The sequence below is a fragment of the Panthera pardus genome, unplaced genomic scaffold (assembly GCF_024362965.1).
Source record: "Panthera pardus isolate Hobbes unplaced genomic scaffold, ASM2436296v1 HiC_scaffold_16, whole genome shotgun sequence".
In the NCBI taxonomy this organism is placed as follows: domain Eukaryota; kingdom Metazoa; phylum Chordata; class Mammalia; order Carnivora; family Felidae; genus Panthera; species Panthera pardus.
The window spans coordinates 119,654,180-119,666,209 of record NW_026526721.1 but is presented as its reverse complement, the minus strand read 5'-3'; the positions used below and the strand labels follow the sequence as shown (position 1 = coordinate 119,666,209).

The window sequence follows — 12,030 nt, the reverse complement described above, 5'->3', positions numbered from 1 at the left end:
ACACTCCCAGCTTCAACCCTGTTCAGTGTGTTCATAACTCACAAGTCCTGACCAACTGAGGGAGAAAGCCAGGGAAATGAAATGATTTTCAAAGTGCTTCAAGACCACTGTCTAGCTGAGGATAGCAGAAGACACAGCTTTTACTGCCACTGGGCGATGTTTGGCATGGAGATGTGGAAAGAGATGACAGAAGCCGGGTCTCTTGTTTCCAGGTAATAGTTTCTCCAAGAAGCCTTGTCCTAGAAGTTATTCATCCTTACATGCTTCAGCATGATAAATAGCTTCATTCAGCACGCTGAGATGACCCAGCAGCCTAGCGCATCAGAGGGGTAGATGTGGCCCACACTAAATTGCCTTTAGTGAACTGAGCATTGACATTATGCCATTGGATTGCATTGACTGGTCTTATAAGAACCAGCACTTTCTGCCCCAACTCTATAGTCGTTTTTATTGTAGATTACAGAGACACATTTAAGGACTTAGTCTACTTTCTATACTGCATAATTCTTTTATGAGGACCCACAGCAAATCGACCAATAAGCATTTATTGAACACTTACATGCCAGATACTATGCTAGTATTGGGAAAAGAGTAGTAAACAAAGAAATCACATAAATGAGGCTTACAATAGAGGGAAGATAAAAAATTTTTTTCTTAGTTTTCTGTGTCAGGTAAGGCTGTTGGTCTCCTGACCAATTTTCTTTCTTTACACTGGCTACTGGGAAGCTCAGAACCAATTTTTTTTTTTTTTTTTTTTGGCTCACCTCTAATAATTGAATAAGACCTCATGGAATGAATCGCTATATAGAAGCACACCCTTGGCTTCATGTTATTTTCCATTTGATCACTTTTCTTGTATTTATCTTTGTGGGCAATCTCACATCCCTACTATCTCTCTCTCTCTCTCTCTCTCTCTCTCTCTCTCTCTTTTTTATAGGGGGCTGTAATTAAATAATAATCAAAGAGCCCAGTAGGTCCTTGGAAGCAGAGGTCAGGAAATACTGATGATTAGATGTGGTTTCTGGGAGTAAATCTGACTAAAAAGGCATGCTAATTAGTGTGATAGCAGTCCTGGCTGTGTGGCTGAGGGGGCAGGGATTACAAGTGCGCAGCCCAGCCAGTGTTGGTGATAAATAAGGCCAGGGGAAGGTGTGAGTGGTGAGGTCACTGATGCCCATGTGGGGGCTGGGCTGCATGGAGATCCTATGATCACTGTCTGGCTAGATACTGGAATGTAAATGTGGGAACTCAGAAGAGAAAGCACTGCTTTAAGGGCAGGTGGAGAATAAGGCACAAAGATGAAGCATGAATGAAACCAAAGCTGCAATTAGGCAGTAAGCCATCACGTTGATTAGGAGTTTTTGGTTGTAAGTAACAAAAATGGACTCTGACAAACTTAATGGGGAGGAGGGAGAATTTGTGGATGCATTTGGAGTAGCTCACAGGATCTAAAAAATAAATCCTCCAGGTTAATAGGCTTAAAGACAGGGCCCCTCTGAAAGGTTAATGGAGCATCTCTCTAGGGCCCCACTGATGGGAGGAGGAGGCTGCAACTGTTTTCTGTTTTTCAGTCTGTCTGATGAAGATTCAGACTGTCTGGCACGTACAAGGAGTTCAATACACATAGATTGAATGAATGAATGGAACTTTCATGAAGAGAACACTTAACTTGCTAAGTCTGGGTCCCACATATGCCCCTTGGGAGGAGAAGAGGAGTGCTTCGGCCAAAGTTCCCATCAAAGCCACAGTCAATGGGGTGGGGTGGTTCAGACACTGTGCCTGAAGAGAGGAAGAACGGAAGGGCAGGCCAACCCCAGAAGGGTGCCTGATGCAGGCAGCAGAGAAATGGCTGGTGGACTAGTTGTGGCAGGGGGACATCTCCTTGTCCAGTTAGCTTGTCCCTAATGTCTGGTAGGAAAAACTGTGCAAAGAGACTCCAAGGCTTTGTTCCCAATCTTCTGTCTTTATTCCCACACTCAGATGTGTCTTGCTAGTATTTATTTAAGAGTTTTGTGTGTATATTAACCAACGCAAAGGACCTATTTCCTCCTCTGAAATCCTCCTCTAGTTATTATCCCCTTAGAATGAGTTGGGGTAAGTATTCACTCTTCTTCTGTTCTCTGGAAGAGTTTGTAGAAGATAGGAATTATTTACCCCTTGAAAGTCTGGTAGAAAGCCTAATAAAGCCCTCTGGGCCTGTTGTTTTTCTTTTGGAAATATTTTAAATGACTGCTTCATTTCCTTATAATCATAAGACTGTACAGGCTATTTCTTTGTTTGACAATTAAGGCAAGTTTTTTTTTTTCCTCTTGGAACAACCATTTCATTAAAAAATTTTAAGTAAATTAAGTAGAGCGTTTATCTCTGGAGGTTTTTGGGCTCTGTAAAGGGCTCGTGAGTATTCATTATCTTATTTAAAATCATACGAAATAGAAGAGAGCCACCCTTGGACTGATGATGGTGTGTTTTAAATCAAGGATTATGATTAATCCAATTCTGTGCATTTAAGTTCCACTGAAAATGCGTATTTGTTGCAAATATGAGTGAGCCAATCTATCTTGGTGTCCAGGGGTGAATCTGGCAGGCCCCCACTGACACTGACAAGCTTGTCTGGAAATTGTCCAGATACCCTTGACTTACATTTTTTTCCAAATCCTGATCATGGAGGAAGGTCTTGGAAGATTTTGATGCCATGGGCTGGGGTACTGGGCTGACAGCACCCCGGAATGTTAGGCCCCTATTTGTCAGGGATTAGGCAAAGGTCACAGCCAATGTCCAACAGCGTTCCTTTTCCCCATCACAGGGGTCCAAGAAGAGATACTGAAGGAGCATCCTGGAAAAGGATGTTCTATGCATTGCATGAACTGAATTGCAATGAACTAAACAGTGAGCTGAAATTAAGGACAGCCTATGGCATGACTGGCTCCTCTGCCAATGAAATTATTAGGTGACTTATTATATGTCTGGGTCATTACCATGCTCGAAGAATAAGTGGATTCAAATGAAAAGAATTTCTGAACACATGTGGGAAGAAAGGCATTGTTAGCAAGTCTTTGGAGGTCATGACTTGTGACAAAGTTTGGAATTAATAATGACACCATGCAAAATGGTAAAATTTTTGCCAGCAAGGAGAGGGTGGAGATGCCGGAACCTGTAAATTTATGCCAGCTGAGCACTCGCTGTGGGGGCGTGTGGCAAATGGATTTACTATTTTGCCGACTCTAGTGAAGTGTTAGAAAATTGCAACAAAATTTTTCCTATGCAAACAATTGTTTAAAAAGGGGTCTTCCCTCAAATAACTGCAATTCATGGTGCTTTCTGAGTAACCACAAAGCCAGAGACTAAATTAAAAATACTAGAAATTATTTTTCTTGGAATCATGCTGAATATGAAAATGGAGATTTTCTTTCCTCCACAACACCCTCTCTCTTTAATCAGGCTTTCAGTGAGCCAATATAACTTATTTATTTTTATGGGGAAAAGGTAGAGGGAAGAGGGGACAGGGACTTTTGAGACAGCAGCGGAAGAGAGGTGGGTGGGTCCAGAAATGGAGAGATGAGAAGTCACACAATTAAACTCTACCGCCTTCCTCTGTAAACAGGGATTAAGGGCGTCTGTCCTGACCCGTTCCTAGAGGGGATGCTTGCTACTTGAGAAAGCTGCACACAAAACTCTACTCTGTCCTAGAAACGTCTCATCCTTACACTTTATCAGAACGACAGGGGGAAAAGTTATTTGAACTCACTCAGGGCGTTATGGGTTTTTCTGGAAAACGGGGGAAAGTCTAGTTCTTTGAACATTTTTCTATCCTGAAAACCCACGTGAATTAGGTCACTTTTCAAGAGTCCTTGCACTCCTGAGATTCTATAAAACTCACTGAAGAATAATGGCGCAAACAGCAACATTTTAAATTTAGAAGAGTCCTTTGGCTGAGAGAGGCTACCCAAAATAGCACAAATGTAATTCTGCAGTAACTGTCAAACTTCCAAAAACTTCATCGGGCAGGAGGTAACAGAACACCTCCAGCAGATCCGCGCTCTGTTTACCCGCAGCCCGTGAGCTTCAAGACTCCTAGTGATTCGCTGCTACTCAGGCAAGGCCTCCAGTAGGGTTCGATCATCTGGGCATCTAACACCCAATCACCGCTGAATTACTGGATGCTATTATAAGTGTCCCCATTTTACGGATGCAATTGAGGGTATGGCTTAGTCGTCTCTCTTACTCTCAGGAGCGAGCGATTTTTCATCTTTTTGAAAAGAAAGCAACTCAAAATGACTTCTTCCAACGACCGTGTTTCCTTTAGTCGAATCATTTGAGCTCCTCTGTAAAAGCAAGAAGCAAGGCAAGTTGTTTTGTCTTTTTTTTTTTTTTCTTTTTTTAACTGCAAACTACAACAACAAAGAGGCACTACTCCCCGACCCTCCACCACCCCGGTTCCCGAGGATGTCAGTCACCCTGGAAGCGTCACCGAAAGCGGAGGTCGGGAGAGCATTTTCGGGCGGCAGCCCGAGCGGCCCTGTCCGTAGGTGGAGTAAAGCGGGAGGCAAGACGCCCCGCCTGCACACTCCTCCCGAAAACTGATGCGTCTTCTTTGACCCGGGGGTCAGAAAGATTTATTACTTCCTCAGTGAGGGAGAAACCCCAGACCAGCTGGAATGCGTGAGCCGGGAGTAGAAAGCCTGCAAGCGGCGCTCGGCGTCCTCGGAGCGCTCCCGGGAGCGGCTGTGTCCCCGGTTCCCGGAGGAGCCGGGCGGTGCAGACGCCGAGGGAAGAGCAGAGTGGGCGGCCGCTGAGGGATTTCTGTTCAAACTTTATCACCAACTCTTTCTGAGAGCAAAAATATGCGGCTGAGCCTGGCAGCGGCAAGGAGACTCCCAAGTTTCTCAGAGCCCCCGACGCCCGATCGCTCCGAACCCCGCGCTCGCGCCCAGGCTTTATGCGCACGGATTGTTACGGCCTCTGCCGTGCGGCTGGCGGCCCGGGCTGCGTCGCCGTGAATCGAGTCCCGCATCTCCAGCCCCCAAGGCGGCGGCGGCTGGAGCCCGACTCTGGGAGGAGGGCGGGCGCGGGACGGGCGGAGGAGGAGGGCAGCGCGGCGAAGGGGAGGAGCCGCAGCGACAGACGGCGGCGCGCACCAACCCGGCGCCGGCTGGCAGGAGCCGCGCAGAGGCTGGCCCGAGCGTGTTGCAGCCGCTCCGCGTAGGGGGAGTCGGGTAGCAGCATCCTCCCGGGCGCCGCTTTCGCGCGGCGGCAGCGGCGGGGGCTTTCTCTGCCCGGATACCTCTTTGGCCAGAACTGGTCGGTGCCAGGGGGCGGGCCGACAAGAGAGCGCTGCAGACTCGGGCCCCTTGGCCGATTGTTGTGTGTGTAGGGTCCTCCCCGGCCAGTCGGAGGCTGCGGAGCGGCGGGCGCTGCCGGCAATGCCGGCCCGGGCATCCTCCGAGTGATGGAAGAAGCAGCTGCTGCCGCTGCAGGGTCTCGCTGCGCCCCATCCACCGCCGCCAGAGAGATGGGAAGGTTCGGGGCGCGGAGGCCGAGAGCGAGAAAGGCGGAGCCGCTTTGCCGGGAGCTGGGTCCTGTATAAGCCCCCTCCCCCAGCCGGCTTCGCCCCCCAAAGCGAGGAAGGAAGCTGCGGTCTCGAGAGGGCGGCGGAGACGCCGCTGGAGCTGGGCACGCCGGCCTCAGCGGAGCGCAGAGCAGGGTTCCAGGCCCGGTGAAAGTTTCCCTTCCCAAGCCGCAGGGCGCCTGCCGCCCGGAAACTGCCCAGGGCTTGCGGTGCTGAGTCCCGCGGACCCCTCTGAGGCGCGGGGACTCCCGCGGAAGACAGAGAAATCGAGGAACGAGTGACAGCAGGACAGACCGCCCGGCCGTGAACCCGGGCGGCTCTGGGGTGCGCCCGCGGCTCCAGGTGAGCGGGGGAGCCTGGCAGACCCGAGGGTGGGCGTTACTTAGGTGGAGGAGGCGGATGGGGAGGAGGATTGGGGCGCATCGGCTTACTCTGCTTCCCCTCGCAGGTCTTTCTCGGAGCCGCTGCCATGGGAGAGCCAGCTTTGGGCGTCGGGGACCAGCCGCCGCTGCTGCCGCGCCTGCCTCGGAGCCGCGGCCCCAGTCCCCGCGCCCGAAGTCGGCCCGCTGCGTCCCCCTCTCGGGCTGCAGGGCCGCCTCCGCCGCGTCGCCGGCCCCGGCTGTGCCTGTGATGAGCCGCAGCCCGCTGCGAGCCCTGCCCCCGGGCGCGCTCCCCCGGTTGCTCCCGGCCGCGCCTGCCGCCGCGCCGCGCGCCCTGCTCCCGCCGTGGCCCCGGCGCCCGGGCCGTCGTTGGCCCGCGTCCCCGCTCGGAATGAAGGTGTTCCGCAGGAAGGCGCTGGTGCTGTGCGCGGGCTACGCGCTGCTGCTGGTGCTCACCATGCTCAACCTCCTGGACTACAAGTGGCACAAGGAGCCGCTGCAGCAGTGCAGCCCCGACGGGCAGCTGGGTGCCGCGGCGGGGGCGGCTGGCGGCGGCTGGGGGCGCCCGGGGCCGCCGCCAGCAGTGCCGCCCCGCGTACACACCCGCCTGGACCCCCGCACGCCGTACCGCCCTCCCGCCGCCGCCGCCGCCGCCGCAGCCGCCGCCGCCGTCGTTGGGGCGGCCCCCGCCGCCGCAGCAGGGGTGGCGGGGGCCGTAGCCACTCCCCGCAATGGCACTCGGGGCACCGGGGGTAGCGGAGAGAAGCGGCAGTTGGTGTATGTGTTCACCACGTGGCGCTCGGGCTCATCTTTCTTCGGTGAGCTCTTCAACCAGAACCCCGAGGTGTTCTTTCTGTACGAGCCAGTGTGGCACGTGTGGCAAAAACTGTACCCAGGGGACGCTGTTTCCCTGCAAGGGGCTGCGCGGGACATGCTGAGCGCTCTGTATCGCTGCGACCTCTCCGTCTTCCAGCTGTACAGCCCCGCGGGCAGCGGGGGGCGCAACCTCACCACGCTGGGCATTTTTGGTGCGGCCACCAACAAAGTGGTGTGCTCCTCGCCACTCTGCCCCGCCTACCGCAAGGAGGTCGTGGGGCTGGTGGACGATCGTGTGTGCAAGAAGTGCCCACCGCAGCGCCTGGCGCGCTTTGAGGAGGAGTGCCGCAAGTATCGCACGCTGGTCATCAAGGGCGTGCGTGTCTTCGACGTGGCCGTGTTGGCGCCGCTGCTGCGCGACCCCGCCCTGGACCTCAAGGTCATCCACCTAGTGCGCGATCCTCGTGCTGTGGCCAGCTCACGCATCCGCTCGCGCCACGGTCTCATCCGCGAGAGCCTGCAGGTAGTGCGCAGCCGGGACCCGAGAGCCCACCGCATGCCCTTCCTGGAGGCCGCTGGCCACAAGCTCGGTGTCAAGAAGGAGGGTGTGGGCGGCCCGGCAGACTACCACGCGCTTGGCGCTATGGAGGTCATTTGCAACAGCATGGCCAAGACACTGCAGACGGCCCTGCAGCCCCCGGACTGGCTGCAAGGCCACTACCTGGTGGTGCGGTACGAGGACCTGGTGGGAGACCCCGTCAAGACCCTACGGAGGGTGTACGACTTTGTGGGGCTGCTAGTGAGCCCCGAAATGGAACAGTTTGCCCTCAACATGACCAGTGGCTCAGGCTCCTCCTCTAAGCCTTTTGTGGTGTCCGCTCGCAACGCCACGCAGGCCGCCAACGCCTGGCGGACGGCCCTCACCTTCCAGCAGATCAAACAGGTGGAGGAGTTTTGCTACCAGCCCATGGCCGTGCTGGGCTATGAGCGGGTCAATAGCCCCGAAGAGGTCAAAGACCTCAGTAAGACCCTGCTCCGGAAGCCCCGGCTCTGAGAGGGTTTTCTGGGAGACTTGATTCCTTGTAGAGACACCCACGGGAGGATTGTGGTGTATTTAAACAAAAACAGCCCAGACCCAAACTGAGGAAGCCCACGTATTCTATTATAGATATATAATATAAATAACCACACAGGCACTTGCTGTCAATGTTTTGAGTCATTGAATTTCAAGGAACAGCCACAATACACACACGTCTCAGAAAAGGCAAGACTTGAAAGCTCTGACCAGCTCCCCTCCTCTCCTCTCCCCTACCTTTTTTCTCCCTTCCTTTTTCTCCCAGTTCTTACCCTCTCTCCTACCTGCCTTGTGTTTTGAAGTGGGATGTTGATTAAATCAAGGTCCAGTATCTTAAATCTTGTTTACAAAATTTTCGTCGCATCTGTGAACACGTAAAAGAGTCATTTGGATGTGGGGTGGGGTGGGGTGGAGAAAGGGGAAGTTGTCCAGGAGCACAAAGCTCTGTTGGACAAACCAAGGAGGCATTCTTCTAAAAGTAGACTTGTGTAAAAGGCAAAGGTTATAAAGTGAGTATTAATTTAAAAAAGGTAATAAATAATATTCTTTTTAATATCTGCCTCCATTACTTTGGATTTACCTGTGCTACTTGTCCTGTGTAGCTTCGGACGGAATTTGCTTCCCCTCCCCCCACCCCATTTTCCCAGTCTGTTTCCTAGAAAACTGCTAGGACGGGTGGCAGCAGCTTCTGACTCCTTGATAAGAACCTTGGAGTTGTTTTCTCACACGTAAATCACAGCCTGTCAGGTGCCCAGGAATGGGAACAAACCTTGAAATTCTAAAGGCAAAAACCAAGCAAGGCACTGGAGGAGAAGGCCCACTCTACTTTCCTGTTCCACTGTGGGCACAGAAAGGAAGAAGCAACCCCGTGAGGATTTGACGGCATTCGGTTTTGATTATTGTTGGGTTAAGACTGGGGAAACTTGACGCAGAGACGTGTTTTGGTGCTGAGGTTAGTTCAGAAAAAGGATTTTGTTTTTTGAAGAAAAGTGTGTAATTAAAATTTCTGAGGATTAAAACATAGACCTCGAAAATTAGTGTGAACACATTGTTGACAATGGTAGCAACTTCTTTAGAAAAATGAAAGAAGTATATGTGTCTGGAGTGTTTTTCTGCCTGTGACATAGTACATGGAGGCATTTGAAAAGGGGAAGTTTTTATCTGAGAACCATAAGGGTACGCACAGGCTTTTCCTTTTCTTTCTTGCTTCCTATTTAAATTAGTGCAAACAATATGAATTTATAATGGCTTACTTGGGATGCCCATGAGGCTACATCGCTTTTCCTTACTGTGTTTCCTAAAAGTAAAATTGCAAAGAAGTTATAACATGTTGCAGACAGTATAAGGCTTCAGCCAAGAGCTTCTTTTAGATATGAAAATGAATTATGGGAAAGAGGAAATGAAATGAATTATGAGTAAGCGTGTTGGATTTTGAGATTTGGTATTTTCCAGGGAGAAAACCATTCCAATTTTCCTGCAATGGTAATGGTGTTGCTGCTGTTCTGAGCCCATTTGTACTGAAACATTCTACAGAATGTCATATTACAATAAGAAGTTATGAAGCCTGAATAGGAACAAGAGACAGTGTAGTTCTGTGTTTCATTAAATACGGTACAAGTTCAATATCATCATGACTTTATTTTCTGTAATTTATTGTGAAATCTCTGCAGGCCAAGCTGTGTTGGTTAAATGCCGAGGATTTTAAGGAAAATATGATGAAAAATAATACATACATGGGAAATATTTAACACAAGATGATTCTTAAGTATAATTTTCATTACAAGGTGAAATCTCACCACGCTGTTAAGCATTCAAGATAAAGAAGCACAGAAGTTAAAAAGAAAAGTTGTATTTAGCAGTGGATTTTATAACATATTCTAGAATGATTAGTTCCTGACTTACTAAAATAGTTTATAGTGTTGTGTTTATTAAACCAGATTGTAGCTATAACATATCGATCCTGTTTTCTATGGTGTTTTCATGGTAGCGCCTATGCTGAAGTATCATGGCCAATAGTGGAATATTTGCAATAACTTTAATTTAAGAAGACTTTAAAATTAAATGAACAAAATTAATATGAATGTGGGATGACTATAGATGACACAGGTTTAACAGGAAATCAAGGCAGCATCATTAAAAAGCAACCATTCTGAATAAAATAACCACTTAAAAACAAATTTCATACGGCATGAGAATCAGCTGTCGCTTAATCACAGTAGGATTCATGCTTGGTTTTTGAGTGAAGGAGTTTTAAACAGTTGAATTCATTCTCCTCTCAGTATATCTAAGGACTTTGTGTTGAAGTGGAATTATGCTGTTTTTGGATTTTGTATTAAAAAAAATATTAGATGCTGTATAGAGCCTTTGCAGCCTGAAGAGCATTGTGGCCTCTGCTCAGATGAAATTTTAAGCGTAAACGCACAACATTTGTCCCCTGTGCTGTGTCTGAACGTGGTTTCCGCCCGAAATACCCTTGTTTTGTAGCGATGCATTCTCTCCACTCTGCCACTCTGTAATTTGAAAGGTGAATTGTCGCTCCTGGAGATTTGTTCCTAGCTGCATTCTAGGAAAGCAAGACAAGTGTAGTTCCCACTCACGGCCGACATAGTCATATCAGTGGCATCCAGCTTCCACGGGTTTGAGAAGGAGAGACGCATTTTTTTGGTGTTAATAAGCTTCTGTCAGCCCCTGGTGCAAGCAGACCTGTGTCCCAACAAATTGCAACAGAACCTGTGACGATTTCTGAGGCAGCAAACGTAAAAGAGATCCTTTCACATTTCCCAACTTGGCAGGATATCCATCAGCAGGAGGAAATATTCTTCAGAGCAGGTTATCTGAGTGATTTTTATTTTCAGATTCTGCTTAGCTGATAGCACGCCTGACTTACTCCTTTGACTTTGGAATGCCTTTGTTAATTAGAAAGCTCTATTTAGAAAATGTAGCCTACCCAGTGCATTTAGTCAACAAATATGAGTTTAGAACAAGGCAGCAGCACTGGCTGGGTGCTTGAATTTCAGGGAGCTCAGAGGCACTCAAAGGCCTGATTCAGTCTGACCTGTGGGCACCTTGCAGGCAGGGACTGGGGCAAATCCTGTACCCTTCAGTGTCCATAGAGTGAGTACTTGACAAACACTTGCTAAGTACCTCCACGAAATCTAGAACTATCAAAATTTGAAAGTCCTCAGAAGGGCAAGAGTGGAAGAATGTGTTACCTGTTTGGAGAAACTGCCAAGCTGTTCACCAAAGTTTGCTGAAGGAAAGGGGGCCTTAGGCTCCTATGTTGATGTGGGGAATGGGCAATAGGAACATCTTCAGGATTTCCAGGGTGACTGTACATAGGCTAGTATTTCCCACAGATGAAGTAGAAACAAAAACTCAGAATTTCTGAATGTGGACAAGTAAAAATTTCCAAATGAGGAATTTGATGTTTATTCTTTGTTTTCCCAATTGCATTAACAAGATAAAGGCAGAACTCAAAACATCCCTGCAGAAGAAATGAACTCTCTGAGGGAGAGCTATGAGGTTGTTCATTATTGCAGAAGCCATGTAATATTTATTTATTATTTTGAGTGCTTTGGATGTGCAGTTTAAAGGACTTTGAGGTGGATTTCACCCAGGCATAGGAATAGTTACTTTCGGGAAGTTTGGCCTATTGTGGATGCTGAATGAGACAATGGCTGCCTGTTCCCATGCATCTCTGCCTGGCCGTGGCCAGTTCTGTCCAGGATTTCTGTTGCACACAGTATAGTTGCGGCTGGATTATGCTATCGGTTTGAAATTAATGTGAATCTGAGTGAGGCTGTTAATTAACATTCCCTGGGTCTGAGCAATGAAATAAAGATCATGTTTGAAACCTCGTCTCTAGAGATGACTTCAGAAAGACCAAGAGGGAAATAAAAAGGCATGTTTTATCTGTAGTTGCGAATAAGGATGAGGTGTCACTTTACCACCCTCCCCCAACTTTCTTCCCTCCCCACACATGACACCCATGCGCGTCTGCACATGCATTTGAGTTCCTGTGTTGTCTTCAGTCTGGAAAAGAGAACGTTTTGACACCAGCTAACAGGTATGTGGGGAGGGGTACTTTCGATTTCAGGTGAAATTGGGAGAGTGAGTGGCCAATGATTCTATCAGAACCTATGACTGTTCTGTGTCAGGATCCAGTGTGGACAGGTAGAAAATGACAGTTGCAA

The 12,030-nt window shown here is 49.2% G+C and overlaps 1 protein-coding gene across 1 annotated transcript; it reads left to right on the top strand.

Moving 5' to 3' along the window:
• Positions 1-6,143: 6,143 nt before the first annotated feature.
• On the top strand, positions 6,144-11,694 carry CHST2 (carbohydrate sulfotransferase 2). The gene has a single exon (XM_019438698.2). It carries the CDS (start codon positions 6,197-6,199, stop codon positions 7,814-7,816), a length of 1,620 nt encoding a protein of 539 aa, XP_019294243.1. The 5' UTR covers positions 6,144-6,196; the 3' UTR covers positions 7,817-11,694.
• Positions 11,695-12,030: the final 336 nt, after the last annotated feature.